At 37.3% G+C, this 20,340-nt stretch overlaps 1 protein-coding gene across 1 annotated transcript in view; it reads left to right on the forward strand.

The window, feature by feature from the left end:
* LOC125226098 (netrin receptor UNC5C-like) overlaps window positions 1-3,244 on the forward strand; it is a 162,195-nt gene extending 158,951 nt beyond the window's left edge. The window contains 3 exon segments of the mRNA XM_048129957.1: window positions 445-678; window positions 1,110-1,234; window positions 1,237-3,244. Of these exon segments, the coding sequence (XP_047985914.1) occupies window positions 445-678; window positions 1,110-1,234; window positions 1,237-2,304 (1,427 nt within the window). The 3' untranslated portion in view covers window positions 2,305-3,244.
* The last annotated feature ends 17,096 nt before the right edge of the window (window positions 3,245-20,340 follow it).

Consider the following 20,340-nt stretch of genomic DNA (forward strand, 5'->3'; position numbering starts at 1 on the left):
CGCCTGTATCTCATAAAGGGGTAGGCAGAGCACACGAAACTACCAAAGCTTCAGTGCCACTCCTGGCAAATAAGGGGTTGAAAGAAAACGAAACTGTGACATTGCAGTGACAGGTTGCCAGCCTCTCGCCTACGCTACAATTTAACCCATATCCCATAGTCGCCTTCTACGACACCCACGGGAAGAAAGGGGGTGGTGAAATTCTTAACCCGTCACCACACAGGGGCTCTAACTCTGTTCATTCTTAAAATTCGCTTTAAAAAGATACATGTAACAGAGAAAATTAATGTGCTTCCCTTATAAAATATCCTGAATTCCTGCCTTGCAAACTGCATTCCAGTACTACAAAATTTAACTTGACTTGTATTTTCATCATTAACAGCATCGCCTTAAACTAAAAAGCACTCTCGAAAATTCCTGTCTTATATTCAAATTTCTTTCCAGCGGGGTCCATGTACGATGCAGCAAACGAATCAGTGACGTTGCAACTAGCGGAACTCGTGTCGAACTCGCCTACTTCACAATCGCTCTCTGTAGCGAGTTCTGGATCGAGATTGGCCCTGCCAGCTGCCGGGGTAGCGCTGTCAGTTCCTGAGAACGCCCTTAGTAGGGGCAGGAGGGAGCAGATGTATGTGGCTGTCGTGAGGGACGATAGATACAGGCCGAGACTCGGTAAAGGTGAGTACGGATATTGCATTTCTTTAAGAAATAGATTTGACAAACTGTATGAAGTTTCACATCCTCATGTTTTACTTAGCATGATTCTTTGTAAATAGTGATGTTACATAAAACTCGATTCCAATAGTGTATTTCTCTAATATTAGTGTTTAAAGAGATGTCCTTATTAGATATGTTGTTTAAATTATAATATTGAGTAGCCATAAACTTCTCTTGCATATTACAGTATAATAAACAATGGTACTATTTTATAAATAACTTTAGCGCCTGAAGCACAATTTAAACAACGCTCTTATACTGAAGGCAGCACATTAAAGTTCACCATCTCGTTCTAAAAGCCAATATTAGAACAGGAGGCGTAGAAAATACTATAATTATTGCTAGTGTCTGTCTATCCTATTCGTAGTCTCACAGTTAATTCTGCCCCGCAGGTATCACGCAACTGAGTCCAGTAGTTAAGTGCGGACCTCCGCGGCTGCAATTAAACAAGCCGGTCGTCCTTCAGATTCCGCACTGCGCTAGCCTCAAGCACGGCTTCTGGAACCTCGCCTCTACGCCATAGACCACAACAAGACAGACAACGCCCAACCACAGTGGAAGAAAGTCGTCGGCCTGGGACAGGAGACCATAAACACCCCAGTCTTCACGCAACTTGACAACGACAAGATATACTTAGTTACTGATATGCTATCAACTTTCGTGTTAGTCGGAGAAAGTTTTAATGGTAAGGCAGTCAAAGCTTTACAGTTAGCTGTTTACGCTCCCGCAGCGCCTAACGAAAGCTGTTCGGAGTATAGTATAAGATTATATGTATTTGAGGACACTCCTTGTGCACCTTACTATTGTCAGGAGCAAGAGAAGAAGTTAGGAGGTGTGCTACTCGAAAGAACCAAGACACTCCTATTCCAAGATGGCGGCTCCAACCTTTGTTTAAATCTAGAACACGTTAGTCCTGGCTGGAAAGCCAAACCAGGTATTGGCTATCAAGAAATACCATTCAACCATATCTGGAGCTCTAATTACAACGCCCTACACTGCAGTTTTGTACTAGAAAGAACTCACGATTGCGACTCCATAGACTTTAGTATTTCCGCATGTCAAAGAACTAACCCATCATATAAACAAACATTCCGAATATCTCTTGAAGACATGAGAAGTCGCTCGCCGCGCGGTCGTTCGCCCCGCGCTGAATCGCAGCGCAGTTTCAACATAACTGAAAATCTTTTAGAGGCTCGTATGTGTAGAAGCGAGGACGGTGACGCTAAAAGAAACGTCACGGTTAGCGAGGCGGGAGTTAATGAATGCTCTAGCGAAGGTCCTTTTAAATTGAGCGCGAGGGTTAAGCGACAACTGTGTGCTATATTAGACCCACCGAACGCACGTGGTAACGACTGGCGGGCCTTAGCCGCGAGGCTCGGGGTGGATCGTTACACGACATGGTTCGCCACGAAGAGTTCTCCGACGGAGACGATTTTGGAGTTATGGGAATGTCGAGAGCGGGTCCCGGAGCGACAGCCGCCCTCGCCGCCGCCTTGCGACAGATGGAGCGACACGACGCCGCCGACTTGCTACAAGGGAGACCCTCCTGGTTATGAATTCATTAAAGGAAAGTCGATATTGGTGTAAACTTGAGTGACAAAGACGCTTAGGGGACTTGTTTCAGAAACAGTGCAAGTGCTGGTTATAAAAGGTGTTTTTGTAGTTTCTGTGCTAAAGCTCGTTTAGAAGGTATCGTAAGTTGGTATACTACGTCTGTTGTACATTAGAATGAACAAAAGGATTTATATGGAAGACATGTTGGTAATTTACTGAGTAGTTTAATGTTATGTTAGTGGAAATAGTCTTTGGCCTCGGCCTAAGTTTGTAAATCGTGGTAGTATATTTTGTATAGACCATTATTACGCTGTAAGATAAGCGAGGAAGATAAATTATATTATTATAGTAGCAATAATAGTGCCTACGAAATCTTTTAAAGAACACTGCCGACCTGAGATTGGCATTTGTTATTTTTTACTCTTAAGTGTTTGGTGTTTATTGTATTGGAAGATAATTTACGGCCTAAGTTTGTTTATTTCGCTTTTTGTTTTAGACGCTTGAGTATTCAAAATGTGCCAAATCTCTGATGCCACAGCACTTTGGCAGTTTTAAACTTAACGCAACTTATCAGAGCTTACTGTTGAAGAAAAAATTGCTTAGCGTCCTATTTAACTACAAAGACTTAAGCAAATTGCATTTATTACTTAAAATTGTATCTCACTGTACTTTAAACTTATCGAATCCTAAGGCTGATGAAGTCATTCGTCACTGTAGATGTGACGTTATCTGGGTAAAGGGACCTTATTGTCGATGGCGCTTACAGCGTTATAAGTAAAGATCGTTATCAAGGTGCACTTTTCGTGGCAAATGGTACGGTTGGCAAAAAAAAAACAAATACTTACAATTATACTTTAAATACATTCCTTTTTAGGATTACACCTCTACGGTACAGTCAAGTGCAAAAATACGTATCGAAATAATCGTCTCATAAATATGGTACTACGCTCTTATTACACCGGACTAAGATGCTATAGGACATATTTTTGAGTAAGATGTGTACACCCATATTTTTACACTTGACTGTACAAAGCTTTTTCCAACCAACTATATATTTTTAAAACAAAATACGTCAAATTATGTCGTAAAAATACATTACGCGAAGTGTATAATATTATTTTAATCCAAATAAACAAATGCACTCTAGATACGACTATCTAGAATTGTTATTCAAGTAGTTCAAGTCAAAAGTAATGCGCGAAGCCAAATCTGTTGAACAAACTTTAGTTATTTATTCAATGTAATTTAGATAAGTCATTATAAATATGTATATATTTCATAATTTGTTAAGTATATGGGCCATTTTTATTTTCAAAGTTGTCCACCCCACTTTTTTTTTGATTTGGAAATTTGTATGTGGTTTTCACTTAGAATCGCGAGCTCTTTCAATTCTAATAGGAGAAAAAAGTGTCCCCAGATTTTTTTCCATTCCGTTACCATTTTTTCATACATTTTGTATGGCGGTAACGGAAAGGAAGGTTCGAAAAAATGTATGGAAATCTTGGGACATTTTTTTTTTCTCCTATCAGGATCGAAAGAGCTTGCGATTCTGAGTATTAATCGCGTAAAAAATACCCATGTTACTAAATAAGTGGAGTGGACAACTTTGAAAAAAAATGGCTCATATAATGTTTTAAATACTTTGTATGGCGGTAACGGAAAGGAAGGTTCGAAAAAATGTATGGAAATCTTGGGACATTTTTTTTTTCTCCTATCAGGATCGAAAGAGCTTGCGATTCTGAGTATTAATCGCGTAAAAAATACCCATGTTACTAAATAAGTGGAGTGGACAACTTTGAAAAAAATGGCTCATATAATGTTTTAAATACTTGTGTATTTGTTTTTTTGTCAACCATACGCTGCCACCGATACAGCACGCTGATAACGATCTTTAGTTATAAGCGATGTTCGTATACAAATACGACACCGCGGGACGTAAGTGCCATCGACAACAAGGTCCCTTTACCCAGGTAACGTCACAAATGAACTTAAGAGCTATTTATTAGCTTTCGGTCTACTCTATAATGAAAATCTTAGATCATCATTCTGTATATAAGTATTAGATTGTACATACTTCATGTATCGCGATCGAACGGTAGTGAAATAACCATGGTTTTGTAAATTGGGTACATGCCACAAGTAGACTATATTATTATATTTTTGTTAAAGTGATGACTATTAAAATAAATGGATCTGTGATACTTAAATAATATGAAATAAATTATGTTTAACTGTGCAGTTTCTTAGTTTTATTCTAAAATTGCATCCTTTTCATCCAGTCAATATTATTAAGATTATCTAATTACGTTACCAGTCTGTTATACTTATTTGGTAAAACGAAAAGTAAAGTACCTAGGTAAGTATAGTACATTACGATACAAGTGCGTAAAAAAGGAAGTTCGAAACGAGTGGCGATAAATTAAAACACGACCGAAGGGAATGTTTTTAAATCGACACGAGTTACGAATTTCCTTTTCGCACGTGTATCGTACGTCGTTTTCCAGTACAGGTGAGCCTCTGAAGTTTCGACCTGACGTATAATGAACAACTTCTCGCACTACTGCGTAAAAAACACACCATCTGTACTGAAAAATATAATACTTATTGGAATGAAAAACCAACTTCTAACTCGATATATCGAGACTATCGTTTCCAAAGTGTATAAAATTATCATATGTATTTAATGACATAAAATTAACAAATACATTATTTTTAACTATATTATTATAATAAAAACAAAACACCATACTATAAGAGTTAATAAAGTTTCCTTCCAGAAAGAGAAGGTAGTGATAGTGAAGGCCTGCAAGCTAATTGTACTTTGATCTTGATAGACGTCATAGGTAATTTCATTTTGACGTTTGTCATAAGAATTTCCATGCTCTAAAATCGCTGCATAGTAACCTTGGACAGACGCTAAACGAGTAAAATATGCAAAAGCCTAGTTCCAAACAAAGGCATACCAATTCAAACAACCTAAAATAAACGAATTCCACTATTACCGAAAACTAAAAGGCAATAGCCACCTGACAGGCGAGAAACGTGTTAAATAAATTACTTTTCAACAATAAGGCGGGATGGATGTAAATAAGGTAAGTTTTTGTGTCGGTTGAAATGTGAGCAGGTGCAAGCACGCTTTATGACGGGCTGATGCTTCACACGTCACGGTTTCTGGGGGCGTGGGCGGAGTGACGGCGGGAACAGTAAGTCCAGTCTAATGAGAATGGTGTAGGTAAGTATAATTTATAAAGAATCTTGTTAGAAATGTATAACTTGATAAGTCAATGAGATATGGCTGGAATGATCACAAAAAGATGAAAAACTGGTAGAGGTAACATTTGACGACAATACCAGTCTTATCCATACTAACATCACAAATGGACACAAATAGTAGCCTATGTCACTCTCCATCCTTTGAACTATCTCCACTTAAAAAATCACGTCAATTCGTCGCTCCGTTTTGCCGTGAAAGACGGGCAAACAAACAGACACACACACTTTCCCATTTATAATATTAGTATGGATAAGAGGTGCGGCACTAACTCGCTACCGCTACCGCTATCAGTAGCCCCACCCTCACCCACTACATTTCGGGCATACATTTAAATACATTATAACGCCATTTCGACTAGGGCTATAAATAGACAGGTGCAGTAATAAAATAAAAAATTAACCAGCCGCTACTGTCAGCTTTTGGGGTCCAAATTATGTGTAATGACCAATGACTTTTGTTAAAAATATCCGAGTTCTCATATTGAATTTCGATTTAGGAACGGGTAAGGATGCGTCGTAGAGTAAGCGTTTTGTTACCGATAAAAATATATACTTAATAGTTAGCACTGTGGGCAATTTCTTTTACATATTAAGTAGTAGTTGTTCGGCAAAGATGTCATTTAGGCGCATAAAATGTTTCTAAACCGAAACACTATGGTAGATAATATCTGTATCTCTATTTTCTATATTATAACGAAAGCGATTCGCCAAAAAATTAAAGTTACTTGCTACATACCGGGTTTCCCTAAAACCAACGCCAAAACAAAATGAAATTATTAGCTATCGCTATCGTGAATTAGAACTTAATGAAAATTTCATGATTTTTGAGATATTAGCCGTTTAATAAAAACTCGTGGTTAAAAAACAAAGAAAAAGTAAAAAGTGCCAATATGTCGCAAACCATGACATTCTTATAAGATAAAATTCGCTTAAAATGTGATGGCTAATGAGATGTTCTAGGTATCACCCCTTTTCATTTCGGCGTTAGTTTAGGGACACTCGGTATAATTGTACTTATTTATTTATTTATCTATTTATTGCAAACATATTACATGTGGGAGTAAAATGATCCTGCAAGAACGCAGCAATCTTACAACTATTTAATAGTAGGTATATAAATTACAAATTATGTTATTCTGTCTTGAAAAGTTGGAGCATTCATGATTAAACTTATAGAATAGAATAGAAAAAACTTTATTCAGGACGCTTAAACAATATAAATTACAAAATCATATGTCGCAATAATTGCATTGAAACATCACTGAAAAGGTTTCCACTCAGCTTGGTGTCAAGGTACCTTTTGGATACTTTGACGCTGGTCTTCTGTGGCAAACGGAACACATATCTAATTTACATATCTTATACTTTTAAACGAGCAATTCTTGTATATTTATTTATTTATTTATATATACCGACGATCTCGGAAACCGCTCTAACGATTTCGCTGAAATTTGTTATGTGGGGGTTTTCGGGGGTGAAAAATTGATCTAGGGTAGCCTTAGATCCCAGAAAACGCGAATTTTCGAGTTTTCATGAGTTTTTCTTTCGCGTTAGTAAATGTGAAATACGAGTATGGTCGTTAATTTCACCGCGCGCGCATCGATTACGCTTAGCTCAGTCGTACGAGGTCGGTCTAACGTCAGGGTTTCGAATCCCGGCCAGAAATTAAGTTTTTGTTTTGTTTTTGTATTTATAAGAGTTTTTTTTTATCTAAAGACATGATATAATAAAATAGAACCGAGCGAAGCTCGGTCGCCCAGATATTAATTACATAATAATCACAATGCCAAATTATAGGTCTTTGAGTAATTATGTTAACTAGAGAGGGCACCTCAACTTGATTTTGTGTAACAACACTTAGAGCCGATCGGCACAAACGCGCTTAGTCTGTGCCGAACGGCTGTGGTAGATTGACGTAACATAATGAAAAATATTTCGTCTAAATAATGCCGTCATGTGTAGTGAGGTACTGTACAAACTGCTCAGGAAAATCTAACAAAAGCCAAGGAGTGACTTTTCATACGTAGGTTTACTGCATTTTTGTTTAAACACGCTTACTTTTAAAAAAATGTATCAATATAAACTCATGCCGAAGCGCCATGTTGCGGCGGCCATGTTTCGTTGAAACCAAAGAGTAAAAAATGCAACAAAGGCAGACGTGACAATATCGCAAGTTAGTTCAAGTTTCCTATCATACATTTAATTTAATTTAAATTATATATATTTATCGACGCAAAAATAGTACATTACTACAGAGGCCGGGACAAAGGGGGTTGCCGGCCGAAGACATATAGACGGCCGAGCGATGCGAGGCCGGATAGGTCTGAGGCGGGCAACCCCATTTCCCGCCGAGGTATGTATAGTGCTTTTCTCAAACATGGTATGAATGTTAACAACTCACGCTAATTGAGAGTCATAAATTAAAAAAAATGCCCATGTAAACCCATGTCACTTCTATACTACGACTTCTAATCTATGCACTCTATGCAGGGCTCATCATCGCGACCGAAAGGTCGTAAGCGCCGAGTAAAATCGTAGCGCTTGCGACGTTACGGAAGCAGGCCATTGGTTCACACCCCGCCCCCTCGCCCCGCCTTCAGCTTACAGGCTGTGACACGTTCGTTGTTTGATATAGCTCCTCTATACGAAGTAATAATTACTCAATGTTATAGGTAGATAAGGTAAAACTTAGGCTTAGCGTCAATACGAGTGTCTTGTCTGTAGTTACTGGCTGATACAATCTTTAGAAACATAATACTACTGTACATTTCTCATTAGTGGCACTATTAGTAAGCCCCGTTCCAAACTATAACTATTTATTATTATTGTGTTTTTAAGTGCGAATAACGCTAAACGTAAAACCACGCCTTTAACAATACTCTATAGTTCTAAAAGAGCGTATGTCTGTAGGAATTATGGAAGACATACGCTCATTTAAGGATTAATTTTAATAATAGTAAAACGTGGTAAAACTAAAAGTCGTTTTTCGGGATTATACTCAACTTGTATAATAAATATTAGTGTTACCAATTAGTATTAAATATTTATCGCTGGTATTATTTATATGTGAAATAGGATAGCGTAGAATAATTGTAACGAATTAATGCGGATATTACCGTATTTATTTGTGCTAAGTGAATAGTTTCATTTATTTTAATAAGACCAATATGACTGCAATAATATTTTAAGGGATAGGTACATTAATTATTGGGTATTTTACGATGATTAAATGTGAGAGTTATAGATTGGTCATTTATTGTTTTGTTCGTCATTCAAAAGGCACAACACAACTTCAACAAGATTATATTTTAGAAATTAATTATCTGGAATAGCGAATTACTGCACGTTACCCGGCATTTTTCCGGCCCACTGCCAGGGTCCGCTTTCCGACTCAATCTTTTCTACTGTACCCGGTCTTCGGCATCCAATGATCAATGTGAGATATTTCTGTTCCTGGATGTCTGCTCTCACGGTGCCCAGCCAACGCTGCTTTGGTCAGGACCTTGGACAGAGAAATTAATAAAATATTGGAGTTCCGAACAGGGAACAAAACGGGTAAGAAAAACTCAAAATAAAAATGGATTAAGGAATTACGTATGAAATATAGAAAAACATCCTACAATTCTACATAATATTTGATGCTACATCATGAAATCGGAAATCTCATATGATTATCTTCATTAGAATTTCTGCATTAGGTAGATACACATGTTTATTATGTATATCTATATATTAATGAAGGTATAGTAAACCCGTATAGCTAATTACATAGAAAACCGCACCCTCTAAACTTACCCTCAACTATTCAGTGGCTTCTTAAAGACGCCCCACAACTGAAAGACGAGGGTAGAATTCACGTTACCTGATATTTATACCGTGTATAAATACGCTTGCTTTTCTAATTCTTTCAGCATTGCTGCTTATAAAGAAATACCTATTAAACTTATACCTATTACAAAGGGGAAAAGAAGGTTCATAGTAAAATATAATAAAAAAACTCCGGCACAAAAACCTTTAAAAAGTAGAAAATGGCAAAAAATTCTAGACAAAAATTTTGGTTTAAGTATAAAATAGGAAAATTTATAATTATGTCATTTTATTATGTGGCTCATTAAAAAAAGAGAAGTTTTTATGGTCACTGCAAATTAAACTTAAAAATAAATTACACAAAATATTACAATACGAAAATAAAGAATAAATTCATATCAGTCTTTGACCTGATTTTGTTTATTTATATTATGGCAGACGTTCTCAAAACAGTAAGATCTTCGAGACCTACGGTTGCCAGTGCACGAGTGGTGTATTTTTAGTATCTAAATAAAAAAGGTATGCCCTAGTCCCAAAAGAACTGAACAAAGATAATGCAGCTTGTACAGAAAAATGCTTATAATAAATACTAGTTGTAACAGCGCCATCAAGTATTAATACTCAATTTTCACCTAGAGGGTCTGAAATGTCTGTAATCAATCGAAAAGGGCGAACAACAAAGGGGTTTGAAGGGTGCCAATCCATCAACGCAGGTCACTGTCCTGTGTCCTTTCACCGAGGGTTTGCGTATATTAATTTTAGTATCGAATGCCATAGGTCATAAGATACTTCATAGGGTGTGATAAGGTTTCGTAAGTAACAAGTATAATATTTCATGTCGATATTAAATATTTGATAGAGAGACACGTGCGGGTTCGAATGTTGCAGGTCGTGAGGAAATCACTGTAAGGTTAATCTGAAGCTGATTTTAATGGGCCCATGTTTATTTGAAAGAGAAAGTATGAATTTAATTTACAAGTGATCTGTTATCGCGAAAGCAAGGTGCAATAGGTATATAAACTGACAGATGAGGCGAAATTCTCACCATTAATATAGCTCCTTCTGGCAGGTTCATCAACAGCCTCAACTAGTGCCATTTACGTCTGTCCATCAGCCCGTCTCGATCCAAAGTGCCGTCCGGCACAACCATTACTTCTAGATTCCGTTTTCCCCTTCCACGTCAAACACGTTTTTCATAATGTTGTCATACGATAATTACCATTTACCTCGAAATCTGTCAGTAAAGTACTATATTTTAGGTAATTTCTTTAAACATTATTTACAAAATCATGACACCATGATTTGATATTTTTAACCCCTGATGCAATAAGAGGGGTGTTATAAGTTTGACCGCTATGTGTGTCTGTCCGTGGCACGGGTAAACCGATTTGTTTGCAATTTTTTAATTTGAAATACGGTTTTCCCGCGGTTTCCTTTTAATTTTAGTATGAACTTTCCGTTACCGTTTTCTTTAATTTAGGTATATGAATATGTTTTTTGCAAGTGACATCCTTTCGCATAATACCTACTGAAAAAAAGCAGAAAGTATACTACTATATGACATGAGCATCCGTCATTATTTCTCAGGAACGTTTCGATAAAAATATTGCATTAACAATGAATTAGTTATGTAAAACAGCTGCAATTTTCTTTCCTAAACTCAATTTTTACTAATTGAATAATAAATCTCCAAGTGAATGCTTATGTCACAAAAGAAAGACACCTTAGCAGGTGCCTTTTAAGTTGTGATTTCGGTTTAAGATTCTGTAGGTTTATTGTTTAACCGTCTGCTCACCTTTACCGTAACATTGGAGTCATATACCTCTGCCATACACTCGACGAGCGGCGTGGGAACTAGCGAGGGAAGTATGCAGAAGCATAGTGTGGCCGCGCTACTCGTCATGCCGCTCGTCATGCTCCTCGTCATGCCCAACGCTCCCTATTTTCGTCGGTTTTTTGGCGCGAGTCAAAGAGCCGGCAACAACCTATTGCGATTAATTGCGCGAGTAGGGCAGTGTGCGGCCGGAGAGGGTAACATCGCGGCAGCGCGAGGACCATAGTGTGGCAGAGGTAATAGAACTAAAATTCCAAACCCAATACATCGCAACTCATGCAAACCCACGCGTGTTGAAGCCTAATTGCGGCCAAATCCTCGAAACAGCTCATCCGAACAGCGTAAGGGCGGTTTAATGGCAAAGACAAACTGTCGCGAGGTGGCTTGGGTCAGAGCAGGAACGATATTATCAAATGTCGCGCCGGTGGCCGGTCGTGACTTACCTTACGCGCCAGTGGGGTGTAAGCAAAGGACGATTTGACATTTGTTTGGTTGGACCTAATGTAAATAAATATTATAGGACTTCTTATACAGATTGACCGAGCCCCACGGTAAGCTCAAGAAGGCTTGTGTTATAAGCACCTACCCAGACAACGATATTAATGCCTTATTCCAGATCTGTCCCAGACAATTTAAACTGTAATTAACAGATTGAAGGTTGTTAACCAATTCAATAAAAAAAATTGACAACGGCGTTCCACGGGTTAAGTATACACAATATACAAATACTTATATACATAGAAATCACCCATGACTCAGGAACAAATATCTGTGCTCATCACACAAATAAATGCCCTTACTGTACCTATAGTTAGCGTATACACCGTGGGCTGTTTAAACCCGACCGATTTTAACCACAGCTTCCTAAGCTTAAATTGAGTAAAAAAAGTGGTACAACATGTAGTCCAAAAACGCATACTTTTTTAAATAATCGCGATTTTAAGAATTTCAAAAGTTGAAAAATCTCAAGTATAACACATCCTAAGAATGTGACGTAATTAGGTGCACTTATAACTTATCTGCGCAGAAACACAAAAAACGTTACTGGCCAGTACCTCACAATAAGTTTGGTGTACAACTACAAAAAGGTTTTAATACAGAGAGTATTTGGGTCTAATAAAATGTGACTTACAGCTGAGTTCCAGTGTCGTACTCGTATAATCGCAACAATCTTTATTATCACAAAAAATCGCGAAACTAGACTTAGGTTTGTTGTTTGTTTCCGAGTTTTATTGCTAGAGTGCAAACGCACATGTCTTTCGCTAATAACTGGCCGGTAAATTGAATTTAAACTTTTGCTAAAATGTCAACGTCCAAAATTATTATTCTGTCACACGATATTGTCCTGTCATATTTCCTAATCGATTGAATTCAGCTAATTATTTGAATTTTCTGGGAAATGAGCTTAATGATCTGCTGGAAGATGTGGATTTGGAAACACGAAGAACAATATGGTTCCAGCACGACGGTGGTCCAGCCCACTTCGGCCTTGAAGTGCGAAATTGTTAAACGACGAATACCCAAACAGATGGATAGGAGTCTAGGACGCGGAAGTAAAAGTTCTTGCCTAGTCCGCTAGGTCGCCGGAGTTAACTCCGTTGGATTTTTATTTATGGGGGACACTGAAGGACAAAGTTTACTCGAAACCAGTGCATTCAAGATTGTTATTAAGAATTACAGCAGCGTCAGAAAAAAATTAAAGCAAATTTTGTGAATCTTAATGAGCAAATACGTTTAAGACTTAATGTTTGTGCCCTTCGAAAACCTTATTCATTAAAAACATGTTACCGTATGTCTTATTTCTTTTCTTTTTCTCCGATTTTCATAGTAAGTATTGTGACAACAAGATGAATGTCAACATTGTGGATTCATATTATGTATGAACGAACGGGTCTACCGCGATATAATTTCATGGTTTTTATCTCAATTATGTGACCATAGCTAGTGAAACCTGGCTGAAACGTCGGAATTAAGATAAAAACCATGAAATTATATCGCTGTAGACGGGTGTTCGTACATTTAAATATGAGTTCAAAACGCGAGAGTTCAAAGTGTAACATTGTGAATTGCATGATTTTGGTTATGATATGAAACTGAAATTGCTTTCGGGAAATCATTTTTTATTCAGATAATTGAGCTAAAATAATAACTAAGTGGTACATAACTTTCGCTTGAAGCTTTGAACGATAAAATAGTGCTAGAAATACGGATAAGTACTTCATTTAATTGGTTTATTTACATTGTTATTTTAGCGCAAGTTCATTCGACAACCATTTTATACCTACTAACTTGACATTTCTTGTCATAAACTAGTACGAGTAAACACTCCATGACACAACTCATAATATTTCACTTGCTGAGCCTCGTATGGTGTCGGAGTGATTCGTGAAGTGTCGTGTTTGCTTACTCTGTTTCTCGTTCAGGTATTACATTTTCTTATTCACACTCTCAAATAAAGATTTGTTCATAATGAAGTGCAAAGCTTAATTGATTTATTTTGTTAGAAAAGTTAAAAAATAAATAATGCGTAATTAGACCTATGTTCATATAACATTATTTACTTGTAATTAAGTCAGGAATATGTGGTTGAATTGGGTCGGGTTTTAGTGGCCCACGGTGTATATTCGTTTTAAAGACTGCGCCAAGAAGGACATGATTGTCTTATTGACCACCGAATAGAGTCGCAGAACAACGAACGGAGTGGTAAATGTGTTTTGGAGGATAGCTGAATATGTTATGTTTTGATGAGATATGGTTTGCTGTACTTGCTGATAAGAGACAGAAGCGATGCCAAGGTGTTTCAGCGCCGATTTCCACGAACTTCTCTAGTCAGTCCTTTTTTTTTGTACATTAGATTATATCGGTCTTGCGTCGGTCTATTAAGTCACCAACAAAGGTGCTTCTGGAATGTGACACCATAAATCCTAAGTCTGCAATAGCTTAAGGGGCATTTTCGCGAGAACAATCACCAAAAAAAAATTTAAGGTAGGTAAATTTTATGTTTTTCCTACTCAGAATCACGAGCTCTTTCGATCTAGGACTAAAAACAAGGGACAAAAAATTGGTCCCAAAATTTTCTAATATTTCACATACTTTCTACTTTGTAACCGCTGTACAAAGTGTTTGAAAAATGATAACGAAGGAAAAATTAAATTTGGGACGATTTTTTTTTACCTTATTGGATCGAAAGGGCTTGTGATTCTGAGTAGAAAAAACATTAAATTTACCTATTTTGAAAAAAAAAAAAAGGTTTTGAATCTTTTTTCGCGAAAATGCCCTAAGATTTTATTATTGGACGTATAGCCACAGGGTTGAAAACGTTTCTGCACGCTTGCGTCTTCTTCCTTAAGCCAATTTTCCAATCGCGCCGGACAAAGGAGTGGGCGAAGCGGGAATGATGCGAATGGCTGTACAATTGTTTAATTTAAGGATTATCTTGAGTCAATGGTCGGGCCTTAATGAGGATGATCCCGGGGTCATTTGGCTCTTATAAATCATCGACAGTTATCTGAAAAGCTTCTGGGTGCACTTAATAAGTGACGGTAATAAAACGCCCCAAAGTGAATAAAATACATAAGTTGGTATATTACAATACAATACAATACAAATCCACTTTATTGCACAACCTCAGAAATGTACATAGGAACACACACATTACAATAAATTTTATTACAGAGGTAAACAACAGGCGGCCTTATCGCTAAAGAGCGATAAGGTATATTTTGTGTGACAAGTAGAAAAAACTTGAGGATGCCGCAGCTATAACTAATTTAACATGTTAAACGCTAGTATAAACGGGAATAAATACGATATGCATACTTACATAGAAAACATCCATGACTCAGCGCGATCCAACATCCCAATTTATAATCCAGTGTCACTGTCTCCTGTTCCTTTTGTGCCATATTTCATAGAAATATTTATGGTAGGCATTAGTGTGGTAAAAGCGTCCCAATAAGCATAAGCATAATAGTCAAGCTGTGAAGTAAGCAACACGTATTGATATACTCTAGTAAATAGTAACGTGTAAAGGCGTCTTCTGACTATCAGTTGGTCGGTCGGCAATGGCGTGTCAGTTCTTCAGCGGTGACACTTTTTGCTACTGACAGGCTGGCAGTTCGTCACTGTATCCTTACTTTTAAGATTTGTGACATCTTCGGAGTTACAGACATTTTTAAACTTGAATGTAAGGTATTATCAGGCGAACATAGTTTCTTAAATTGAAAAGAAAAAACAATAGTAAAATGATTTTAAATGTAAATATACTTATTCGTATTTCAATCTGAGCAATGTATTACAAAACCGCGACACCTTCAAGTCAACTAGAGCGATCCAACGTCCCAATTTATAATCCAGTGTCACCGTCTCCTGTTCCTTTTGTGCCATATTTCGTTCAAACTCTGCAAATAGCAGTGCATAAGTTATCTATCCGTCCTTGCTATACACGGCCACATCTCAAAAAACATTTTTTCGAGAAATCGCGTGTCAAAATTTAGACACATTTTTGTGCGTCGTGTTATATTTTGGCCTTGGTTTGTTAGTTAATATACTGCTTCAATCTAGTGTTACATGATGACATTTCCTTAATGTAGTAGTTTTTTAGCTTTAAGTGATAATTGTATACCCGAATTGGGTCACCGTTGTAACTTACTAATGTAACGAATTAACACCTGTGTAACACGGTTGAACAATAAAGATCTATCTATCTAATGTAGAAAATGTTTCTATCGGTCACATTATCCTATATAATATGAGGAAACAACTAAAAAAATTTTCAAAAGTATTTGTGCAATACGGCCACAATTATAAAATAATTATCATAATATTATGTATGCAGGAAAGAAGTTGTCAATTTTTGTAAAGATGTGGCCATATGCATCTTCCAAAAAGGCTTTAAAGAGGACTTCTTTCCGAATTAAGGTCGTAATTTGAATGATGAACCCGAATCTGCTAAAATCTCTAAAACCAAAAATTTTGAGATGTGGCCGTTTAGCAGGACGATGCGTCGGAGCTGGGTCAACGTCACAATCGCTTGTTTCGTAAGCGTGTCGTAGCTAGCTCTCCCTATCTTTTGTAGTGGCGCGACAGAGACAGACTGCGTTTCAATCGCCATGTAGCGTCATCGATTGTCTCTTTGGCTAGGCCGGTCTGAAATTGCATCGCGGAGTTGCGAGCAAAAAGGACGTGATATTAAGTTCTAAGGGCAGCGCGTTGCTTAGGATTGCTCGCAATGCTTACTGTATAAAATTATATACTGTAAGATGTCTTTTGGTTGTATCAGACTGCCAGTAAAATTTCTGAAGTTGAGTGACTTTTGATTTTATTGGATTATAAATGTATACTTGTAATAGTCGTATACCAGACGAAACTATGACTATTTCCCTTCCATATGCGAGACTATTAAAGACTAGCTTTTGCCCGCGACTTCGCTCGCGTTCGAAAGAGACAAAAAGTAGCCTATGTCATTCTCCATCCCTTCAACTATCTCCACCTATAAAATCACGTCAATTCGTCGCTCCGTTTAGCCGTGAAAGACGGACAAACAAACAGACACACACACTTTCCCATTTATAATATTAATATGGATATTAGAATTTTTGCCAGCTTACTTTATTCTGACTCTAAGGGGCATTTCTCAGAGCGTTTAAACTTTTTTGATTTCGGTGGCAACATTTTTGCGTGAATCCTGTAAGAGTCACGTGAAATTTTGTCAATTTAAATAGAAGTCGCGGATTTCTACCAGAAACAAAGAAAACTCATGCTACGCTTACGGGGTTCCGGTAATAATGCTGCCACCGAAATCAAAAAAGTTGAAACGCTCTGAGAAATGCCCTAAGACGATAGTAACTTACTATTAATCTGTGGTCTAAAGTAGGGTAAACTCGCCTAATTCGAAACAACCAAAAATCGTCTTTCGGAATAGTGCTTCAAAGCTTGTATCACCGAATTAGGCGTGTCACCGAATGAGGCGAGTTTACCCTACGTACTAAGATAGACTAAAAGCGAGTCAAAAATAACGAATAGGTCGAAAAACAGATTTGGACCTAGATCAAATACATATGAATATTAGACGCTTGTGTAACCATAACCCAATTCTACTTAAAACTACGACGACTTTAAAGCTCGTTAGCCTTGTTTCCTACATATACGCATTTGTTCCAAAGACAGTAAGTAATTAATTACGATAACATATTGATTGATTCGTGAACTAACAAACACGAACACAGTATACCAGACACCTCTTTCCACTTCATCCATATACATTCTACGCTGAAAAAAACGTCTATCCCTCGTCTTAACCCTTTTTTAGGGTTCCGTAGTCAACTAGGAACCCTTATAGTTTCGCCATGTCTGTCTGTCCGTCCGTCCGTCCGTCCGTCCGTCCGTCCGTCCGTCCGTCCGTCCGTCCGTCCGTCCGTCCGTCCGCGGATAATCTCAGTAACCGTTAGCACTAGAAAGTTGAAATTTGGTACCAATATGTATTTCAATCACGCCGACAAAGTGCAAAAATAAAAAATGGAAAAAAATGTTTTATTAGGGTACCCCCCCTACATGTAAAGTGGGGGCTGATAATTTTTTTCATTCCAACCCCAACGTGTGATATATTGTTGGATAGGTATTTAAAAATGAATAAGGGTTTTTAAGATGGTTTTTTGATAATATTAGTATTTTCGGAAATAATCACTCCTAAAGGAAAAAAAAGTGCGTCCCCCCCCCTCTAACTTTTGAACCGTAAGTTTAAAAAATATGAAAAAAATCAAAAAAGTAGAACTTTATAAAGACTTTCTAGGAAAATTGTTTTGAACTTGATAGGTTCAGTAGTTTTTGAGAAAAATACGGAAAACTACGGAACCCTACACTGAGCGTGGCCCGACACGCTCTTGGCCGGTTTTTGTCCCTAATCTTGTATACCTGGGTACGTAGCCAAATGCACAAAATGCAATACGATAATATCGTTATCGTTGCCAGCCATCTCTACTGCTCTTTCATATTGACGACTGATCTGGCTCAGTCGGTAGTGACTTGCCTGCTAAGTCGCGGTCCTGGGTTCGAATCCCGGTAAGGGCATTTATTTGTGTGATGAGCACAGATATTTGTTCCTGAGTCATGGATGTTTTCTATGTATATAAGTATGTATTTATCTATTTAAGTATGTATATCGTCGCTTAGCACCCATAGTACAAGCTTTGCTTCGTTTGGGGCTAAGTTGATCTGTGTAAGGTGTCCCCAATATTTATTTATTTATTTATTTCTATTGGCGCAACAGAGTCGTACCGCGTTTCGATTGGCGTTTAGCGTCAACGAGCGTTTGGAGGCCCCATAACCGAATGGCATTTCTGTGACGCGAAACGAAATCGAAACGCCACGAAAGCTAGCTAAAGTCTGGCTCTGTGGCGCCAATACGCAAGAGCAATAGAGATGAATATCTACGAGCGTTTCGTTTCGTGAGCGTTTCTGTCATTCGGCTACGCACGCTGTTGTATAGATAAAATACCACACTCTATTCTCTCGTAATTTATCAAAGTACGGATCTAATCAGATGTATAGATAAGGGGCCACCAACGAAGCCTCATATCGTTTATTGCTACGATTTCTTTGTATTGAATGTGACTGCGCCTACTAATAAAGATTTGGATAATCAATTTTTTTTTGTAGATTTAGGACTATATGAACAACTCATCGTGTGTAGGATTTTCAAGATAGGACATAGTTTATCACACCTATTATAATTATTGCTTGCTAAAGCAGCTTTATGTCTTATCACTTATCGCGCGACCATACTTGCCTGCCTGGTAAATATGTATATCTAAACTATAGAATGTGTTTCAAGAAATCTAAAAATAACAAATAATTTTCATTTAGAAACGTAACTTATCTTATAAATTAAGCTCACTTGCCAAAACAACTATGTATGTCATTACACTACTCGTTACGTATATATCAAATTATAGGTATATCATCATTCAAGCCACGTTTTCCCGTAACGAGGATATCATATTAACTGGAGCGCAAACGAACCTAGTTAGTGTAAGTTATTTAGTGATATCAAAGGATACTTCTTTCCTATTTTCGTATTATGTACCTCCAGTCAAGTTTGCTAAAAATACAAAGATTGATTAAGAAGAAACAACAAGTACAGTCTCCATCAAATATATCGGAGCTGACGAAACTCAAAAATATACAATATTTGTGAGAATTTTGACAGCTCCTATCTGATGGGAACTGTACAAGTGGCCTGGTCAGTTCTACCATTACCCATTACCACAGTATAATAAAGAGTACTATTGTACAGTATGGCCACTCCCGCTCCCCGCTGAAAGCGCCGCCCACCCCCTTTCGGCTACCTCACAGTTACCGCATGTCAAAACCGCGAACAGTCAACCTGTCATATCTCACTCATACAAGCATGGTACGCGTTTATCTACACGAGCTTAGAATGTGTGCCAGGAACGCGCTTCTTTCATATATTTGATCGCCAGTTTCCGAGATGTGCCATTACCAATGTCAGTCAAGACAAGAAAGTTGCCATACTTGCCATCACTAGAAAAAGTCGGCAAATTAAAAAAAAACGTAATGAGCAACTATGCATCGATACCTCCTATGTCTATGTATTATAATTTTTAATACATAGACATAGTTTTTAGTTCTTTTTTGTGTTTTTTTTCTGCATTTGATATGCAAATCGTTGAATTGAAATTGCATGTATTTAATTCTACTTACAACGTTGCAGTAAACTAGTATTATTGGTTAATGGTAAATGGTTAATAAATTAATGTGTTATACGAGTATCTTCGCACAAAAATAATTATAACTATTCAAGGTATAAATTAAGTTTTTGCTAGTTTACCTTATTTCTTTTACTTGTACGTCACTCACCTGCTTTTATACCAATATTATTTACTTATAAATATTTGAAGTAAAAACCTAAGGCGTCTTCAAGATGAAGTCGACGTCATTGAATAAAATTGAGTGGGTTGACGAGTGTTTCTTTATTATTTTACCTTTATCTGTTGTCACCCCTTTGAGGTATTTATTATTGCTCAAACCTTTTACTAATTTCTTCATTATGCATAAACCCATCAACATAAAATATATGAAATCTGTTAAATTACATGAAAATGGTACACAAAGGAATCAGCCGAAGTAATACCGCT

The sequence above is a fragment of the Leguminivora glycinivorella genome, chromosome 5 (genome assembly GCF_023078275.1).
Source record: "Leguminivora glycinivorella isolate SPB_JAAS2020 chromosome 5, LegGlyc_1.1, whole genome shotgun sequence".
Classification (NCBI taxonomy): Eukaryota; Metazoa; Arthropoda; class Insecta; order Lepidoptera; family Tortricidae; genus Leguminivora; species Leguminivora glycinivorella.